Here is a 23,015-nt window from a genome sequence, read left to right as displayed (position 1 = left end):
CAAGCAATAATAATTGATCCTCAATTATATACATTATTTATTTTTCCATGGAGTGTTTTTTGACACTTAGAATTGCAGATCTATCATTGCCTTTTTGCTCTATAGAATAGAAATATGCTTAATTGTCATGAAAAATTTAACAATTTTATAGAAAAAGCTTACAAGAATCATAAATAAAAACAATAACAAATACAATTTACTAAAATTATATAAATCGTCAATATAAATAAAATATAATGAAGTGAAACTAAAAAAAAAACAGTAACAATATATTGCAAAATTAAAAAATTGCAAATTGCATAATCTACCTTAAGAAATTTAATAAGTTCAGCTGCTGCATATGACACTCAAATATAGATTAAGATTCTACTTATACATAAGAACACTGCAATTTCTTAGTTATTGGTTAAGAAACTCTGCTATTGAATAATATGGTCTTTCAGATAAATAGGCTTTTGTCATTTTACGGAATTTACGGAAAGATGTTGCAGATTTAAGTTGTAAAGGGAGATGGTTGGATAGTTTTTTTGCAGAATTTAATATATATTTCTTTACTAACTCACTGGACGGGATCGGTAAATAGATGTCGAAGGTAGAATTTCTAGTGGAATAATCATGTCTAGATCTTGCTGGAAAGACATGTAGACATGTAGTTTCTAAAATATATATAAAGAAGGTAGTGTGAAAATCTTGTGATCTTTGAAGTAGCTTCTGCAATGTGTTGTTCATCTGAGGCCAAACAGATATCTTATTGCTCTTTTTTGTAGTTTAAAAATAACATCGGATTGTGCAGCTGTACCAGAACCCCAAAAAGGAAGACCATATCGAAGATGGGACTCGAACAAAGAAAACTATGTTATTTTGGAAGAGGCTAAATCCATTTCCTTCGAAACAGATCGTATTACAAAGCAAGCTGAGGATAGTTTCTTGCTTAACACATCGATATGAAGGGACCATTTAAGGTTGCTATCTAAAAAAATACCAAGAAACTTTACAAAATCAACGATACTGATCTGGCTGTTATGAAGAGGTAAGGGTTGAAGAGCTCCTTTATAGGATAATGCTACAGTTTTATCTACGTTAAAAGAGAGTAAATTAGAATCGGGCCAGGATTTTATTGTGAGTAGATCAGAAGTTAGAGTAGCATGAAGAGTTGCGATATTTGAGTTGCTTCAAGTGATACTGGTATCATCAGCAAAAAGAAAAACTTTTCCATCGATTTTTAAACTAGTGATGTCATTAATAAAGATAAGGAAAAGCAGAGGACTAAATACTGAACCTTGTGGTAACCCACATACAACATTTTTGAGACTAGAGTTTGTATTATTTACTCTAACCAGTTGATTCCTATTATCCAAGTAAGATTGAAACCAGTTCAAAGAAATACCTTGAATTCCATAGAATTCTAGTTTTTTTTTATCAAAATGTCGTGATTTACACAATCAAAAGCGTTGGCATAATCACAAAAAACAGTGGTAGTGTGCAGATTATTGTTTAATGCTTGATACACCTCATGTAGTACAGTAAACATGGCATCGGTGGTACATTTATTATTTAAAAAGGCGAACTGATTTTGTGATAAAATGTTGTTTTAAACGAGAAAGGACATAAGACGGGCTTTTATGAGTCTCTTAATAATTTTGGAGAGTACCGGTAGTAACGCAATAGGTCTATAATTGCAGGCATTAGATTTTTCACCACCCTTATGAAGAGGAATAATGCTGGCCGTCTTTAGGAAATTTACCTTTCTCAAAAGAATTATTAATTAGAGAGATGAGGACTCCCAACACATTGTCTGGGAGATTTGAGAAATCTTCTTTTGCATCTGTTTATGGAACAGTTTTTGTTGCAGCTACATTTGACAAAACCTTGTTTTGATCCAACTGAACCTCTCGTAGCTGCAACCCTTAACGATATTTCAGTGCCTTAGTTTATATCTACTACCTTTTAAAAAAGTTTGATGGGAAATGTCGAATTCTGATCTGAAAACAAATAAAATCCCTTTAGAGACATTAATACCCCAAAGAGTTGGATAAATTATCTCTAAAATATCGCTAAGGTTGGCCGCTACGAGAGATTCAGTTGGATTGGACAACAAGGTTTTGTCAAATGCAGCTGGAACAAAAACTGATGCACAAACAAATGCAAGTGCAAAAAGCCAATTATACTCCGCAATTCTTCTTCTTCTTCTTTGAGTGCCTCTCCTATCGGAGATTGGATATCATTAGGGCGATTCTAATTTTATTTACTGCTGTTTTGAACAATTCGTTAGTGGTACAGCCAAACCACTCTCTCAAATTTCTCATCCAGGACATTCTTCTACGGCCTGGATTTCTTCGTCCTTGGATTTTTCCTTGCATTATATTTTGTAGGAATGTGTACTTTTGTCCTCTCATCAGGTGGCCTAAGTATTCAAGTTTTCTCTTTTTTATACTCCGTAGAACTTCTGGCTCGTTATTTATTCTGCGTATTACTTCTTCTTCTAAGAAGAAGAGTGCCGCAATTCTAAGTGCCACCAAAACACTCCATGGTATAATTACTGCTTTTATAAAAAAAAACACTTATTATTTGTTATAATATGATTGTTTGTATTACCAATTGTCCATTAGTTTTAACGACGATTTGTTATGGTTTTAATAAAAATGATTATTTTCCAACTACAGATTATTTTATTCAGTTTATCTATTTATTTTGGCTTTGTAGGTATACTATAATGTTTATCCTGATATTAAGGCCATCGGTACATAATTCGCAAATATTTTACGGCTATCCCTCCTTTTTAAGTCTTTACACGGCAAATTACGTGTAGTAAAATTCACACTGGTATGGATATATACACATTACTAGAATGTCATTCTACTTGAAAATGTCATCATTAACTTAAAGAGATGGCTTTTGAATGTTCTTGGATAACTGTTCTTTGTATAATTGCCAATTATTCATTCAGTTAACAAATGTGATAATTTTTTCACTAACTATGTATTCAGTGATTGTAATAATTTATATGTACAACAAAAACTAACACTCAATCGAGAAAAGAGGAAAAGTGTTAACGTGATTTTTTAATAACATATTGTTACTATGGAACGCTTACAATTTTGAACATCTTTAACAACAAAATACTTGGATCACAGAATATATTATCCTGATGTATTCTCTGCTTGGATCTTCCACAAATAATACACAATAAATAACTTTTTATTAAGTTCACGTCTTAAATCAATTATTTATCAAATACACTATATATCAATATTATTTAATCAACAACTCAAAATATTCATGATGCCATGTCAAATATTTAAAATTGTCACTGATTGTCACTGTCTGACTGACAATATATGCTGACAATATTCTATTCGACTGAGTGCGTTGTAAGACAAAGATCGATTTGGAAAATATTACCACGGACATTGTGTTCATTTTTTTCGAATCCTGAAAAAACCAGTAAATATTTTAGAAAAATTTAAATGCAGAATGAAAGACTAAATTATTACCGAGGGCCGAAAGTCCCTTAGAATAAATAAAAAGTTTATTTTGAACGAGATATTTGAAATTAAAAATCACACTAAATTTTCTTGCAGTTTTTCACCCCCTGTAACTTATTAAAATAAACATAGAAGTTCTCAGGGACTTTTGGCCCTCGCTAATAACGTAATCTTTCATTCTGGGGTTTAAATTTTTCAAAAATACTTACTAGTTTTCTCAGGATTCGAAAAAAATGAATCCCCATTTGAATAGCATTGCTGCCGAAAATACGTACCCATCCCCTTAATACGGATACTGAAGGATCCACCATTAGTACCTACGGCCTAGTATAAATATTATAGTATAGGTACCAGGCCAAACTAGTTTGTCGTGAAATCGGGTTCTGCCGGTAACATATACACTCTCTGAAGAAAGCTAAGAAGCCTGAAACCGGTATGGTTTATGGCGCTCTCTGAACGAACTGAAATATAAGATGTCTCTTGATTTCTCTTTACAGCGAAATTAGTATTTACTATTAGTTTTACTCCTAACTGAGTATGCGAGACCAAGTTTTCGTTGGAATTTTGCCACGCTGAACAGGCAGGAAGTAAGATGCAAATAATAGATCTCCTCGGGCCTTCTTTGATTTCAACATTCGGTTGGTTTGTAAATAATAGAAAGCACGAAGGCGCTACCAGAAACTTGATCCCAATAAAAGTTTTATTTTTAATATTATTTTTAATTTTATTACAATAAAACTTTGACTTGTTTTATGCAGATGTCGCTACGGTATCCATATCATGTTATTTTGTTGTAATTCGATACTAGGAGTCGGATTTGTTTAAGTTCGTCCAGCGATAGTCATATATATGCCTAGGACAAACTAGTTTGACCTAGGCCAAACTAGTTTGTCTCTTCTATAATTTTTTATTTATAACGCTAAAGTCACCCTTCTCACAAACATTGGCGCACTGTAAACTAACGCACGGCTGAAGTGAACGCACATTTTAATGTAATTCTTTAACTAATAGATCAAATGAAATTTTACAAATTGAACATGAAAGAAGAATAATTAAGCTATCTTATGGTTATAATAGAAAGAACTAAAATGTATGGTCATAAGTACGGTGTGGGCAGAAAGTGAGCCTTACATGAATTTTGTTTAAAAATGATTTAAAAATGTGTAACTAATACAATTTTTCTTATAAAACTTTCAGTTATGCACAACTTACCTTTCAAGCATCTTACTAAATAATGTCTCATTAAAAAAAATCTCAAAAATTTAATTCAAATGATATGACGTCTCAAAAAATGTAATTTTTGAAATTTTCGTAGTTTTATAGAATTACCACCACTTTAAGACGGTATGACTCAAGTTTGAACAGATCTATTACAGTTTTTATAAGTTCTTTTTTAAAGCTTAGGATGTAATCTTTAAAATGCACTTTATTATGCATTAAATTACTTTAGAAATGAAATAAACTATTTCTTTTTAAGAGGATCGGTACGTATTTTAGGCTGCAATGCTATTCAAATGGGGATTCATTTTTTTCGAATCCTGAGAAAACTAATAAGTATTTTTGAAAAATTTAAACGCAGAATGAAAGATTACGTTATTAGCGAGGGCCGAAAGTCCCTGGGAACTTCTATAATGTTTACTTTAATAAGTTACAGGGGTGAAAAACTAAGAAAAAATTTAGTGTGATTTTTAATTTCAAATATCTCATTCAAAATAAACTTTTTATTTATTCTAAGGGACTTTCGGCCCTCGGTAATAATTTAGTCTTTCATTCTGCGTTTAAATTTTTCCAAAATATTTAATGGTTTTTTCAGGATTCGAAAAAAATGAACACAATGCCGTGGTAATATTTTCCAAATCTATCTTTGTCTTACAACGCACTCAGCCGAATATAATATTGTCAGCATATATTGTCAGTCAGACACTGACAATCAGTGACAATTTTAAATATTTGACATTGCATCGGGAATATTTTGAGTTTTGATTAAATATTATTGATATATAGTGTATTTGATAAATAATTGATTTAAGACGTGAACGTAATAAAAAGCTATTTATTGTGTATTATTTGTTGAAGATCTAAGCAAAGAATACATCAGGATAATATATTCTGTGATCCAAGTATTTTGTTGTTAAAGATGTTCAAAATTGTAAGCGTTCCATAACAATATATTATTAAAAAATCACTTTAACACTTTTCCTCTTTCTCGATTGAGTATTAGTTTTTGTTGTACAAATAAATTATTACAATCACTGAATACATAGTTAGTGAAAAAATTATCACATTTATTAACTGAATTAATAATTTGCAATTATAAAAATAACAGTTATCCAAGAACATTTAAAACCCATCTCTTTAAACTAATGATGACATTTTCAAGTAGAATGACATTTTAGTAATGTTTACATATCCATACCAGTGTGAATTTTACTACACGTAATTTGCCGTGTAAAGACAGAAAAAGTAGGGATACACGTAAAATATTTGCCAATTATGTACCCATAGCCTTAAGAAAATTAAGAAAGATAACAAAAATGTAATACAAAAACCAAAAATTATTAGCTAAAAAAATGTTTATACAAAGTGATCAAAACTTTTTTCTGTAACACTTACCTAAAACACATTTAATAATAAGCTTCAACAATAATAAATGTTCAGCAAAAAAATTTTTTTCTTAGCTCTTATACAGCATGTCTGCGTAGCTTTTACAGCAGTTTTACGAAAAAAATACTCTGTTATTCTTTATAAAATACTCTACATCGTATATAATCTAAGATGCAATCATCAAATATCAAATTTAATTAATGTTATACGAGGTATGTCAAAAAATATGAATTTCACTCAAGAGTAAAATACCTTTACATTTCACAATATCGAAAATTGTTATTAAGAAAAGTTGTTTGGAATTGAAAAATTTGTGATAGTGTTCAATTACATCCTTCTAATTAAAATATTGTGAATAATAAAGGCACTTAACTCTTAGAAAAATTCATATTTTTTACATACCTCGTATAAAATTAAAATAGTTTGATATCTGATGATTGTATCTTAGATTTTAGACCAGGGAGAGCATTTTATGAAGAATAACTTTTTTTCGTAAAAGTGATAATAAAATAGTTATCATAATTGTAATAAAATGATGATGAGTATCCGTAATTTGAGAAAAAATTGAAATTTTTTTTTTTCGATTAGAATGATGTAATTGTATATTTAGACATAGTTTCTAATTTCAAACAACTTTTCGTAATAGCATTTTTTGATATTCTGGAATATAAAGGTACTTTATTCTTTAACGAAATTCATATTTTTGACATAACTCGTATAAAATTGATAAAATTTGATATCTGATGGTTGAGGTTTAGATTTTTGACTATCCAGAGTATTTTATTAAGAATAACTTTTTTCCGTAAAATTGACAATAAAAAAGTTTTTCATGTGGTTCCTAGCTACGCAGACACACTGTATAAGATATTCTGTATAAGAATTTTAAAATTGCAATGCCACATTCGTTTTCAGCATCATCAAAAACAAAATAGAAACACATTTGATCAAAGTAAAATGATGAATTTAACGATATTTTTAAAATTATTTATACAAAATAATTGTTATTGTTTAAACAATTAATAAACAATTAGCGGCCAAATCTACGAGTAGAACTTTTTACTTTAAGATGTATATAAACTAACAAAAAAAGTTTTAGAAAAATATAAGCTTGTTTGAATTTTTCCGAAACAATGCATATTTTCGTTCTAATTGCACTCCCCTAATATTCGCGGTCAGACGGACAGACAGCCTAGGTCATACTTCTTACCTTTAGTACCATCCTTGGATTATAAGCTTTCATTTTTGACACCTCATTTGTCATTCTACCTGATATAATATGGAGGAGTTAAGTTCACGGACAGACATACAGACGGACAGACGGACGTGGACAATTAAACGTTTTCACATTTTTTCAAACTCGGTGAAAACAATATTAATTCATACTATATTTTATTTGTAAGTGTATCTTTTCTTTTAATTTTTGGAGAAAACCTCATCCCTTTATTTATTATTTTTTATATTATTTAAATATACAAGAATATATTGATTTATAGCATGTATCAATATCTTCATTCGATGTATCATATTATGATAATAATTTTTTTGCCATCCCTGTTGGGACGTGATTTGGGAATTCCCCGCATGTAAAAGTCCTTACATGTTCGCTAAATTACTGAAGTGTGAGTCTCTAATATATCAGGATAAACTAGTTTGGCCTAGGCCAGACAGGCATATGGCCTAGGCCAAACTAGTTTGAAATGAAGTGTGTGTATTTATATCAGGATAAACTAGTTTGACCTAGGACAAACTAGTTTGGCCTAGGCCATACTAGTTTATCATAACGCGCTTAGGACAAACTAGTTTGGCCTAGGCCATACTAGTTTATCCTAAGGCGCTTAGGACAAACTAGTTTGGCCTAGGCCAAACTAGTTTGTCCTGAAATCGGGTTTGACCGGTAACATATACACTCTCTAAAGAAAGCTAAGGAGCTTGAAATCGGTAAGGGTGTTTATGGCGCTCTCTGAACGAGCTGAAATATAAAGCCGGATCCACATCAATAAAAATTTGTGTGTATGTTGTATTTTAAAATACAGAAAAAATATTTGCGGCACAAATATAAATCTGGTTAAGCATTTTTACGACGTAAATATTTATTTTAAGTGTTGTACTGCCGAATCAACTTGATACTTGATACCGCGACAAGTGGAAAATCAAGTCCACACTAACATCCCTGTGCGGCGAAAATTTCTTTGAAGTGGACTGAAAAACCGACAGCGCGACGGATAACGTGTATTGTTCGTCACGAAAATATTTTTGCATAATTCCTTGCGGCGCACAGTCCACATCAACAAAAATATCAATAGTCGAGGAAATGAAACTGAAAAAATGGCAAAACCTCGCAATTTTTTCGTCCAGTATCAATTTGTACAAAAATTTGGAATTAGGCTCATTTCATCCTCTAGTTCATTTTCTATATTGAGCCGTTGTTCGATTTTGGTTTTTTAAGGGTGAAAACTACCCCTAATTGTAAAAAATTATAAAATAACATTTTAAACTTTAATATTGTCAATGTTTGGTTCTTATTAGTTACATAATGATTGTTTTATGCTTTAAGATATAATATCATAATATTCCAACCCTTAAAACACCCCTTGTTGGAGCTATATATAAAAAATTTACTTATCCTAAAAAAATAATTTCGGCTTGCATCGATTTACATAAAAATTTGGGATTAGGATCATCTCACTCTGTACATCATACTCTATATCATGCTCAAGAGCGTTGATTATTTTTAGGTGGTGATTATTTTTAGGGGTGTAAACTACCCCTTATTGTCAAAAATTATATAAAAACATTGTAAACTTTAATATGGGTAAAATTTGGTTTTGATTGGTTAAATAATGATTGTTTTATGCTTTAAGATATAATATTATAATATTTCAACCCTTAAAAGCCACCTCTAATAACATTGCAATTTTTATAAGTAGATAATTTAATAGATCTATACAGAAAAAGTAGAATTAAGAATTAAAAAAACATTTATTTACACAAAAATACGAATGTACAAATATGTACAAATACAATAGTTTTTTAGTCATCTAGTATACGAACCGGTACTGTGGTATTATTAAATACATAGAAAATGCTCTATAAGCTTACTATCCGAATTTTTCGAAAAAAATTGGTTTTATAAACATACCTCCTTCAATTTTGGAGATAAAAAGTTTTTTCAAAAATGATCTTATAGAATTTTTGAAGAGCTATAAGACTATGTAAATTAAATTCCGTAAGATCCCTTAGTTTTTAATTTGGGTAGGTTTAAAGGGCTCGAATAAGGGGGTGTTTGCTCGTAAATAGAGGTTTTAAACAGCTATATCTCGCTAACTATTCATTGTAATGAAAATCTGTGCAGAAAGAAGAGTTTAGTTATTAAAAAACCAACAATTTATTAATCTCTAATTTTTTTCGCATCTCCAGTATTTTCGGAGATATTTTGAAGAAAAAGGTAAAAAATAAGAAATTGCAAAAAATCAATTTTTCTTTAAACTCCCATTTTTCTAAAATTAGGCCTTTTGAATAGGTCAAACGTCTTGGGTGTATTGATAATATAAATAAAAAAGGAATTAAAGAAAGGTGAAGACCAATTTTTAATTAGCACGGTAGTTAGGGGGTTATTTTCACTGATTTTTTCGTAGAGAAAAGCAGGTACCGACCTTTTTTTATCATAAGTCGCTCAATTTTAATGCCAGAAACTTTTTATTATTTTTTTGATCCAATTCTATACTTTAAAAAAGTGTATCTAAGTTTTTCTCGAAAAATGCAAAGTTTTTCTGTTATTTGGCTTTGAATGTTTCAAATTATGCATTTGAAGAAAAAAGCTGACCTTTAACATGCCGTATCTCGGTTTGTATTGGTCGTAAAGATATTGTACAAAATAATTTTATTTGTGTTACTAAAAGATACAATTTTGATAACTACAATTTTTTTCTTAAATGCATATTTTTTGAGTTATTCTCAAAAAACCCTCTAAAAAAGTCGATTTTTTCGTCGAAGAACTGTTACTTCCAACTGCGAATAACTCGAAAAATATTAGTTTTACGAAGAAAATGTAAAAAATATTTTTTCCTTAGAAATACTTTTTAAATTGATTTACCTGGTTAAAATGTAATAAAAGATTCCCACCCCCGAGATGGGGTGGCAACCACCCCCAAGGTTTTAGCGTACAGCGGCCTTATATAGAAAATGATCCTTGGACTATCTCTTACCTTCTGTGAAAATTTCAAGCAAATTCATGCTGGACGAAAAAATTGCGAGCCAAAATGCTTCATTTGCTGGACTACAACGCACACGAGCAAATTTGTGTCAAATACAACGTACAACATAAATTTTTATTGATGTGGATCCGGCTTAAGATGTCTCTTGATTTCGTTTTGCAGCGAAATTATTATTAACATACATATTACTTACTCAATGGGTATTGGTCCTACCAGCCAATTAAACTCGATAACGTTTTCTTCTTCATACACCCTGATAACTTGACTGATCCAGTCGTTGAACGTTTGGTGGACCTCGGTTACTACAGGACCTCTGGTAACCTTGAAGCTAGCCTTAGTTGCCACTTTAAAGGGATCTCCATAAGGTCTGAATATGTAAGCTCCGGAAGATCTGTTGATAAATTTCTCGTTATCACCAACGTATCCTTGATAATACAAGAAATCCTGTGTGAAGTTGATGGAATGACCATTAATGCTTATTTCCGTGATCATACCGGTGTCTGGGTCAATATCAAATTCAGTGTTCTAAAAAACATAAATATTTAAGCTTTTGATTGTGTAAATCACGACATTTTGTTGGAATTTCTAGATTTCTATGGAATTCGAGGTATTTCTTTAGACCGGTTGCAATCTTACTTGGATAATAGGAAACAAATGGTTAGAGCAAATGATACAGACTCTAGTCTCAAAAATGACGTATGTGGGGTACCACAAGGTTCAGTATTGGGTCCTCTACTTTACCTTATCTTTATTAATGACATCACTAGTTTAAAAATTGATGGAAAAGTTTTTCTTTTTGCTGATGATACCAGTATCACAATACATGAATTGATAACAAAGATATGGTCAAATAAACAGCTACCAGCGGAGTGGAATAGTGGTATTATTTTACCATTATGAATGTGGAAACTACCGTGGAATCACGCTGCTGAATGCAGCACACAAAATAATGTCCAACGTTATTTATGAAAGACTTAGACCACACGCTGAAAAAAATAGTTGGCAGGTACCAAAGTGGCTTCTGTAGACAGAAGTCAACAATAGACCAGATATTTGTTTTGCGACAGATCCTCGAAAAAACAAGTGAACATAACATCGACACACATCATCTCTTCATAGACTTCGAAAGCGCATATGACAATATAAACCGAGAATTTAAACCGACAATATAAACCGACAATATAAACCGAGAGAAAAAAGAATCTCTAAAGGTAGAAAGTAAAATCCGGATACAAAACAAACTAACGGAAACAATAGATGTGAAAAAGGGACTACGCCAGGGAGACGCTCTATCATGCATCTTGTTCAACATCGTACTCGAGAAAATAATGAGGGACACAACAGTCAATACTCGAGGAACAATAATTAATAAAAGCGTGCAAATACTAGCATTTGCAGATGATGTTGACATAATCGCAAGATCAAGAAGATAAATGATAGAGGCATTCAATCAAATAGAACGAGCTGCACAAAATAGTGGCCTTAAAATCAACCAGAACAAAACACAATATATGCAGGTAAGTAAAAACACAGAAATAAGGCAGCCACAAAATATAACAATAGGAGAATACAACATTGAGGGGGTAAAAAACTTTACATACTTGGGATCCCTAGTCAATCTGATAATAACGTAGCAGAGGAAGTGAAGAGGCGAATATTTATGGCCAATAAAAGTTACCATGGCTCAATTCGGCAACTAAGATCAGACAACGTCGCAAGGAAAACAAAATACCAAATTTACAAAACCTTAATAAGACCGGTACTCACATACGGCTCAGAAACCTGGACACTCACTAAAAGAGAGGAAACATTGCTAGCCACCTTTGAAAGAAAAATCTTGCGACAGATATTATTATATAAGGGCACAAAAGAAAATGAAATTTGGCGAAGAAGGTACAACTTTGAACTATACGAAATATACCAGGATCCGGATATCATAACATTCGTTAAAATAGGACGGCTGCGTTGGATGGGACATGTAGAAAGAATGGAAGAAGGCGAAATACCAAACAAAATATTCAAACAGATGCCAGTAGGAAAACGAACAAGAGGAAGACCGAAGCTGAGATATTTAGAACAAATAGAAAATGATATAAAAACCTTAAAAATAAAAAACTGGAGAAAAAAAGCACGAAACAGATCAGAGTGGAGAAGAATCCTGGAACAGGCCAAGACCCAGAAAGGGCTGTCGAGCCAATGATGATGATGATGACCAGTATCACTTGGAGCAACTCAAATATCGCAACTCTTTATGCTACTATAACTTCTGATCTACCCACAATAAAATCCTGGTCGGATTCTAATTTACTCTCTTTTAACGTGGATAAAACAGTAGCATTATCCTATAAAGGAGCTCTTCTACCCCTACCTCTTCATAACAGCCAGATCAGTATCGTTGATTCTGTAAAGATTCTTGGTATTTTTTTAGACAGCAACCTTAAAATGGTCCCTTCATATCGATGTGTTAAGCAAGAAACTATCCTGAGCTTGCTTTACAATAAGATCTGTTTCAATCAATGAAATGAATTTAGCCTCTTCCAAAATAACATATTTTTCTTTGATCGAGTCCCATCTTCGTTATGATCTTCCTTTTTGGGGTTTTGGTACAGCTGCCCAATCCGATGTTATTTTTAAATTACAAAAAAGAGCAATAAGTTATCTATTTGGCCTCAGAAGAACAACACATTGCAAAAGCTACTTCAAAGATCACAGGATTCTAACTCTACCTTCTTTATATATTTTAGAAACTGTTTGCTTAATTCGTAAACATCTACATGTCTTTCCGGCAAGACCTAGACATGCCTATTCCACCAGAAATTCTACATTTGACATCTATTTACCGATCCCGTCCAGCGAGTGAAGAAATCTCTATTAAATTCTGCAAAAAAAAACTATATAACCATCTACCTCTACAACTTAAATCTGCAATATCTTTCCTAAGTTCCGTAAAATGACAAAAGCCTATCTATCTGAAAGATCATATTATTCAATAGTAGCAGAGTTTTTTAACCAATAATTAAGAAAATACAGTATTCTTATGTATAAGTAGAATCTTAATCTATATTTGAGTGTCATATGCAGCAGCTTAACTTAACTTATTAAATTTTTTAAGGTAGATTATCCAATTTGCAATTTTTTTTTAATTTTGCAATGGATTGTTATTACTGTTTTTTGTTTCACTTCTTTATATTTTATTTATATTGACGGTTTATATAACTTTAATAAATTTAATAAATATAATTTTAGTAAATTGTATTTGTTATTGTTTTTATTTATGACTTTTGTAAGCTTTGTCTATAAAATTGTTAAATTTTTCATGACAATGAAGCATATTATTTCTATTCTATTCTATTAGGGCAGTTAATGAGAGTATTTGGCTCCGAATTCCATCCTACTACACCGATATACTTGATATTTGCACAGTAAGTAGGGAATAGCTCAAGAAACAAAGTCTACCCTATGCCGATGTGCGCTTTTATCTTGGGGGTGGTTCCCACCCCTTCGCGGGGGTGAAAAATGTTTTGGTTAAAAGAGCCACGGAAGAGGCTAGAGAACCTAATTTTAAGCAAAAACTGTTCTATAATTATTTTTTGAAAACTCAATAATTTTTCAGTTATTCGTGGTTGAGAATTGGCCATTTTCATTGAAAAATGACACCTTTTCGGACGGATTTTTGCGAATACCTTAGAAACTATGCATCTAACAAAAAAACTATATAAAATATTTCTGTAATTTATAAAAAAAAAAACAAAGAGATTCGTTCCTTCATAAATCTTCTAGTTAAAATACAAAGAGGGATATAGTAGGTAAGAAGAGTTTGTTTTTTTTGCTGCATGCTCAAATCGGTGCTTTCAACTTGAAATAACAGAGAAACTGTCAATTTTATTTGTATAATGATCCTAATAACTTTTGGAGTGCTTGAAAAGGCCTTTAAAATGAGCAATACTAAATGTCGATTACATTCAAACTAAGCGAGATATTCTAAAAAAAAGTTGATGATTAATGTATTTTAACCTTCCGATGACCAACCTTTTTTTGTTACACGGATGACCAAGGGGGTAAAAAATGACCCCAGGTCAAAAATGTCAAAAATGACAATTAACAAAAAAATGAAGTTTTTTTTATGGCATGGACTTTATGTCATTCAGCCAGTCACAACATGAGTATTAGTGTCATGTGTAGTGTGTATGTTGAGTAAGTGTCTTGTTACTTTGCAAAGTCGACGTCATTAGCGTAAAACTACTTGGAATTACACATAATCGACGGTATTTTACTAAACATCAACTTCAGAATATATTTTTTATTCGTAAATATATGGAATTTGTTTTATTTCAAAATATGAGGATATCTAGAATGATATTAAAGTCAAATAAAAAAATAATGAGTTAAAAATTGAAATTTTGAATTTATTAAAGAAAAACATACGCTGGGCCAAATTTCCCCTGCTTGGTCATCCGAAGGTTAAGAAGAAATGAGAAGTATATTTAACCCCTCATCCATCAGAATTTAAATACATCGTTTTTCGTCTACAATGCTTTTTATTATAGCGTTATTTCTATGTACAAAAAGTTGGACTGGATTTAAATAAATGGTTTCTGAAAATAATAAGATGAAATTATGGAGCGCATTTTTAAATTTTCTTAAAAATCTTCCTTTTTCTCCATGTAACTCGAAAATAATAAGAGATACGAAAAAAGGATACCACACAAAAATGTAGATTTTTTTCAGATAAAAATTTCCTTTTCATTTTTCATTACTGTATCTCTCTTCATTTTCAAGTTACAAGGAGAAAAAGGAAGATTTTTAAGAAAATTTAAAAATGCGCTCTATAATTTGATATTTTTTTTTTCAAAAACCATTCATTTTACACCCGTCAACCTTTTTGAACATAGAAATAACACTATAATAAAAGGTATTGTCGAAGGAAAACGATGCATTTACATTTTGGTGGATGGGGGTTAAAATTACTTCTCAGTTTTTATTAGAATACATGTGTTATCAATTTTGTTCGCAGCATATCTCGCTTAGTTTTAATGTAATGGACCTTTAATATAGCTCATTTTAAAGGTCTTTTCAAGCATGTTTCTCTGTTATTTCAAGTTGAATACACCATTTTGAGAATGTACCAAAAAACAAACTATTTTCACCTACCATATCTCTTTTTGTATTATAACTAGAAGATTTATGAAGGCAAGTGTCTCTTTGTTTTTTATAATCTACAAAAATGTTTGATATAGTTTTTTAGTTAGATGCATAGTTTTTAAGGTATTAGCAAAAAACCGTTCGAAAAGGTATTATTATGTTTCAATAAAAATGGCCAATTTTCAACCACGAATAACTCAAAAAGTATTGAGTTTAAAAAAAAATTATGGAACAGTTTTTGCTTAGAATTAGGTTATCTAGCGAATTCCGTGGTAATTTTAACCAAAAAATTTTTCACCCCTTAGAAGGGGTGGGAACCACCCCCAAGATAAAAAGCACACATCGGCAGAGGGTAGACTTTGAATTAGGAGATAAGTAGAGGCTAGGCCCAACATTTCATTAAAATCCATATAGTAGGTAATATCCTATTCTTGCTCTCATTGACTGGGGTATATAACGAAATCAAATTCAGAACTTAAATTTGACTAGAATTTGTTAAATTAACTTATATTTTCATGCGAAAGTAGGATTCTATCTTGAGAAATTTTACTTCAAATTAAATATCGATGTGATGGTTTTATTCCTTTGTTGTCCATTAATTTTAGAAATTCTTCATGAACAATATAGGGACCTGTTGCCTTGCTGTCATGAATTTTATATACGCCACTTCATTAAGGTGTAGAGGGTGTGTTCTTCATTCGGCGGCATAGCTGGAGTTCTGAGGTCCATCCTTAAAAGTTTGTTTTACGTATTTCCTCCAGGTATCCCTTCTATGGGTATTATTAGTTTGTTCGGTTTGTCTGTAAGATGTTCAGCTTTCTTAGGTCTATAAAGACTCTGATGCAGCTTTAATTTTTTTTATGTAGATTGGACTTTTCGTATTTTTTACCCCAAACTTTCTATGCCATATTTTTTTCTTCTTTAGAAAATCTTAATTAGTACAAATTAGTACTAAGATATTTTTAATTCTCCTTTTGAGATATATCTTAAACACTTTCTAGAGTTTTATGAGTTAGTACTTAAATACACAACGGACAACATAAGAAAAGGATTAATTAATAATAAAATGCCATGAATCGTAAGTCTTTCCTTCAATGAATATAACAATAATTGATTGAGGAAGACGGTATTTGGTAAAGTAGGAATGTCGAAGATAAATAGAAAACTTGTGGAAATTGGAAAAACAATGAAATGTAGAACTTTAAAAAAGTATTTAATGATTTTTACTTACTGGTGACTCATCAATCGAGCGCCCTTTTGGTATCCCCTTTGGAATATCATTACTTTCATATTTCTGTATAAAGTATGATTTAAAACCAAGAGCGGGAATATCAACAGCTTTAAAAACCAATTCGTTTTCTGCTAGACTTTTTCTGCCTGGAATCCTGAGTAATGAGGCGGGAACAGGAACTATTTGGGTAACTACAGTGGCACCTGAAACATAATTATTATATACAGTATGCGGCAAAATATACAGTACCGAAATGAATATTGAAATGTTTATGATTATTTAAATATGTAGTATATATAATATAGCGTTGAAAACATTATTCACGACGACGTTCCCGATAAAACAGATGTTAAAGATGGCCTCTGGCACAAAACAAATCTTTTATTCTAGTCCGAAATTCCCGAACATCAGACGGTGAATCAGTCTGCCTCCTTCAGCATTCCCCATATGTACGCATATGGGGAATAACAATAGAGCATATTAGAGCGGATTAACGAAACCTTTAACATCAAACATAGCCACAAAAAAACGAAAATATTAATATACAGATGGAAAATCTTCAGACATACTTATAAAAGCGTGCAGGAATAAGGATTATGGCGTATACGCTATCATTTTTAGCTTTACCGCTTTTATAGTGTCCGTCAAAATTAATAGGCTGCGGTGGCTAGGTCACTTAAAGAGAATGAACGAGATGGGAAAGACAACTTACGAGTGTTAAAAGTACGAAATTGGAAAGCCAACGCGAAGGATAGGAAGGAATGGACAGGGCCGCCGATAGGAATGAGCGGGCCCCGGCAAGAAGTGGCGAACGAGCCCCCGACAAAAAGTGAAGAGCGAAAATGTTCAACTTTTATAGAAATAAAATTATCAATAGTAAAAATATGTAATAAGAAACATTTCAAATATACAAAATCCAGGAGGAAAATAAACTTCCTGTAGCTGGCTGTATACCATAAATCACAAAAATACCAAGTTTCTTGTAAAAGGTATATATTAAAATACCCTAAATAAGGGTCACAATACAAAACGTTTTCGGATTAAGGAATCCATCATCAGTGTTTAAAAGCCCTAAAATTAAGTATAACCTAATTAAATGAGATAAAAGTTAAAATTGACAGAGGTTTTCAAGAACAAGAGGTCATACTTACAAAATTTGCATGCCTGAGCCACCAAAATGTATCGGGTAAAAACCCTTTAAATGTAAATAATAAGGATGTTTTACATATTTATATAAAATTCATTGGATGGTATAGATAAACCTGGATGTTACCCAGGGCAACACAGGACTCTCTCCACGTGGTTGGAACTTTTTTTGGAGAAAACCTCACATATTGGATTTCAATGGCCAACTGACAAGTGAATTCAAGAGCAACCCAAAATGACATCAAGAACTGTCAATGTAACCTAGTTGTAATATTACTTCAGCCACAACATTAAAGATTAATTTAAATGTTTTAAGATAAAAAACAGTATCAAATTTACAAATAGTAAAATAAAAGATGTTCACAAAATATGAAAGATTTTATTCTAAAAATAATGCATTAATTAAGTATTCAAAATAGGGAAAAGAAATGTTTACGTTACAGGAAGTTATGCAGTCAACAATACCAATAGGTGTTGTATTGGTGGTATAAAATTGTCAATACGATTAGACAAATAATGGTAAAGGCCTTATACTAGGAACACAAAATAGTATGTAATGTGTACATATGTGTACGATTTTTAGAGTATTGATGAAATGATAATTGTTTAATGACTGATAACTTTCTTGGTAGTCGACCCCACATAAATTGTATAATGGTAGAAAAAGTGATATGATAATTGTAAAAATACTGTTTTGTTTTTATCTGATTTTTATCTGAAAATGAGACTAAAGTAACTTGATGAAACTGAGTCCTCCAGAGACCTGACATCAAATTGGTTAAAAATGAAATGGTTGTAAAATATGGGGGGGAGTAGGACGGTATGAGAAGTCTGACAGAGTATGTTGTGATATTGGACCATGGAAGATGTGTAGTGTGTTGTTATGAAATAATAGTTATCTAATCTATAAGCTATGAGATGAGGCTAAGAAGACAGGTGGCTGGAATGAGACTCAATTCTGATGGATGTGGTTGTATATGTGATGTAGGAGCTAAATTTTGGAAAATTAAAGCTGGTGTGAAATTAATTTTCCAAAATTTAGCTCCTACATCACATATACAACCACATCCATCAGAATTGAGTCTCATTCCAGCCACCTGTCTTCTTAGCCTCATCTCATCCCAGATAGCACAAGTACGTTTTATGGACATCCAATGGACGTACATCTGTGTACATTGGAACGTCCAATGGACGTCCCGCTAAGGTACAATGGACATCCGATGGACGTCCAACGAATGTCCAGAGTTCACAAAATTGGACGTCCATAGAACGTCCGCTACAAACGTACATTGTACGTTGTATTGAAGCTTTCAGTGTACACCTTATGTACATTCAATGTACGTCTTATGGACATTTGTAGGGCACTTTTCAGAAAGAAATCTAGTAACCATAATTTTGTGAATACATAGCAAAAAGCCTTTATAGGAAATAGTTCCTTATAATACTAAACTTATACTTAAAAATATTACACAAAAGCCCTTTTTTTTTCTCTTTACTATAACTTCATTATAATACTTTATTATAGGAACTAGGAACTTCATTAATGCACGACTGCACTTGCACGATAAACAGAAATCACAAATATATCACAGGATGTATTTTCATAAAGACGAGATTCAGATAATGATGCCCTAGGAAGCATGCACATTAAAAGAGGTTTAATCTCTGTTCTGTTCTGTTCCAAACTATTTTTAGAGTCAGTACCGTTGTTGTATATTACAAGCGCGTTTGCCATTCTGTGAATTATCATAAATAAACCATCCTTCAGTATTCCACAACAATTAACAGCGATAATCCCCTAAAAGTATCTGCCCAATACTACCTTTCACGACCGATAGCGCGAAGAGCGACAACGTTGTCAAGAAGATTCTCATTTAGTTTGTATTGGGACTTAATATAATAGTCGCGTTTTGTGTAAAATATCCATGGACCACAAATGGATGTCCAATGTACGTTGAAATCAAACGTCCAATGGACGTCCCGTAATGTACCTACATAGTACGTCAAGTTTTGGTCCATGGACGTTTGGACTTTAAATGTACGTTATATGGACGTACATCGGACGTTGTGTGCTATATGGGATAGCTTATAGATTAGATAACTATTATTTCATAACAACACACTACACATCTTCCATGGTCCAATATCACAACATACTCTGTCAGACTTCTCATACCGTCCTACTCCCCCCCATATTTTACAACCATTTCATTTTTAACCAATTTGATGTCAGGTATCTGGAGGACTCAGTTTCATCAAGTTACTTTAGTCTCATTTTCAGATAAAAATCAGATAAAAACAAAACAGTATTTTTACAATTATCATATCACTTTTTCTATCATTATACAATTTATGTGGGGTCGACTACCAAGAAAGTTATCAGTCATTAAACAATTATCATTTCATCAATACTCTAAAAATCGTACACATATGTACACATTACATACTATTTTGTGTTCCTAGTATAATGCCTTTACCATTATTTGTCTAATCGTATTGACAATTTTATACCACCAATACAACACCTATTGGTATTGTTGACTGCATAACTTCCTGTAACGTAAACATTTCATTTCCCTATTTTGAATACTTAATTAATGCATTATTTTTAGAATAAAATCTTTCATATTTTGTGAACATCTTTTATTTTACTATTTGTAAATTTGATACTGTTTTTTATCTTAAAACATTTAAATTAATCTTTAATGTTGTGGCTGAAGTAATATTACAACTAGGTTACATTGACAGTTCTTGATGTCATTTTGGGTTGCTCTTGAATTCACTTGTCAGTTGGCCAGTGAAATCCAATATGTGAGGTTTTCTCCAAAAAAAGTTCCAACCACGTGGAGAGAGTCCTGTGTTGCCCTGGGTAACATCCAGGTTTATCTATACCATCCAATGAATTTTATATAAATATGTAAAACATCCTTATTATTTACATTTAAAGGGTTTTTACCCGATACATTTTGGTGGCTCAGGCATGCAAATTTTGTAAGTATGACCTCTTGTTCTTGAAAACCTCTGTCAATTTTAACTTTTATCTCATTTAATTAGGTTATACTTAATTTTAGGGCTTTTAAACACTGATGATGGATTCCTTAATCCGAAAACGTTTTGTATTGTGACCCTTATTTAGGGTATTTTAATATATACCTTTTACAAGAAACTTGGTATTTTATTTCAAATATAAATTTTATTAAATTTTGATTATATTTATAATAGTGAAAATATTTATAATACAGATTCTTTTCGAGTTTTCTGATTGGAAAAGATGTCTATAACTTTCGAAAAATCGTATGATTTTACCACATCATTCTCAATGCACAAAGTTGATAGGCGAGTTAATCAATCCTGTTTCATTGTAGATATCACAGCATTCTTTATGCGGGAAAGAAACTAAAGAATCTTTTCGCTTCTGCGACTGTCACCGGCAATGTGCAAAATATTCTTAACGCAATAACGACGTTATAAAAAGGGAATATTGGACACGCTTTACCAAAGAAATGGAACACGATTTGTATGGAGCGCAAAGAAAAGTTTGGAAAATACTAAAAAACAGGAAAAAACCCATTAACGAATATAGAAGTTTAAATAAAATAGAAGCAGACCAATGGAGCGCTTATATAGAAGAACTATATAAGGAAGATACTATAGTACCTGAAGAAGAGGAAGAAACAGAAAATGAAGACGAATCCAACATAAACACAGAACTAGAAATCACAAAAGAAGAAATAAGGAATAACATACGTAAATTAAAAAACAGAAAAGTACCAGGACCCGATGGGATACCAAATGAACTCCTGAAATACGGAGGAGTAACCTTAATCGAAAACATAGAGATCCTCTTTCAAGAAATAATATGTAGCCAGCGTGTACCAGACCAGTGGAGGACGAGTATAACAATACCTATACACAAGAGAGGAAACAGCAAAGACCCTAGCAACTACCGTACCATCACCTTGCTGAGCACAACTCTTAAACTCTTAACAAAAATACTTGTCAATAAAATAAATGAAGAATACACAATAGGGATGTTCACTAATTTTTAAATATAGTTAAATTCAATAGATTACAAGGTATATAAAAACGTAACAATCATAAAACTGTTTAAAAATGTATATTTTTTAAAATAAAAGAGCTCATAATGTTGATTTTCTTGGAGACTAGAAAAACGGTACCCTGCAGCGAGGCTACGGTCTGTGACGTCAGCAGTCGTAACGTCTTTGATCGACGACTAGTTTTGTATACGTATTTACTCAGTGTATTTGAATGTGCGCAGTTTTTTACGTATTTAATTATTAAAAATAAAGCCAAATAAGTGATGTTTTGTTCCTGGATGTGTAAATACATCAAAAAACAGTTCTGACAAGATTTTTATTACCGTTCCAGCCAATTTAAAACAGAAAAAGAAATGGTTTGTTGCAGCTAGACCTTAAAATAACTAACTTAAAGAACTAACTTAATAAAATAAACATTATAGAAGTTTTCCAGAGACTTTCGGCCCTTGGTAATAATGTAACTGTTCTTTCTGCATTTACATTTTTCAAAAATACTTATTAGTTTTCTCAGGATTCGAAAAAAATGAATGAATTTAAATAGCATTGGACCAAGGTTTTGCACCTACCCCCTTAAAGAGTAAATGAAAAAGTTTCGGGACCTCAAATTTGTATTCCTTAAACTGGGATATTCCTAAAAACGGGATTCTAATAATACATACAGTAAAAGTAAACCTTGAAATAACTACATGTGGATGTAGGTATGACTTTATATTATATTAAAATCATTAATAATTTAGTGAAAAGATTGGTTGAAATGAAAATGTATAATACCCAAGTTCAAAAATATTTTTTACCTTGGAACAGTTGTCAACTCGAAATACGAAACAACCGAAATAAGATCTAGAGTTGAAAAGGACATAGCAACATTTAACAACATGCATGAGAAATATTTTCACCCATTGCGACATAATATCTCTCCCACTAAAAATGCGGCTGCTAAAATGTTATTATTTCCGGTCTTGCTATATGGCGCAGAGGCCTGGACAATAATGGAAACATTAATGAAAAAGCTAGAGGCATTCGAGATGTGGGTGTACCCACGTATCCTCAAAATATCCTGGGCGACCCACACCAACGTACAGGTATTGCGTCGAATGGGAAAACAAAAAGAAATCTCTTTTACAATTAAGAAACG

General features: G+C 31.8%; 1 protein-coding gene across 4 annotated transcripts in view; it reads right to left on the bottom strand.

Moving 5' to 3' along the window:
• Nucleotides 1–23,015, bottom strand: part of LOC126892010 (lysosomal alpha-mannosidase) — a 160,193-nt gene that overhangs the window by 37,533 nt on the left and 99,645 nt on the right. For all 4 annotated transcript variants that reach the window (XM_050661418.1, XM_050661417.1, XM_050661420.1 and 1 more), the window contains 2 exons: nt 16,677–16,879; nt 10,497–10,828 (listed from right to left, as the gene is read on the bottom strand). In XM_050661418.1, the coding sequence (XP_050517375.1) occupies nt 10,497–10,828; nt 16,677–16,879 (535 nt within the window). The remainder of the gene's footprint in view (nt 1–10,496; nt 10,829–16,676; nt 16,880–23,015) is intronic.

The sequence above is a fragment of the Diabrotica virgifera genome, chromosome 9, assembly GCF_917563875.1.
Source record: "Diabrotica virgifera virgifera chromosome 9, PGI_DIABVI_V3a".
Lineage (NCBI taxonomy): Eukaryota > Metazoa > Arthropoda > Insecta > Coleoptera > Chrysomelidae > Diabrotica > Diabrotica virgifera.
The sequence above is the reverse complement of the archived record's forward strand: the minus strand, read 5'-3'. Positions and strand labels throughout refer to the sequence as shown.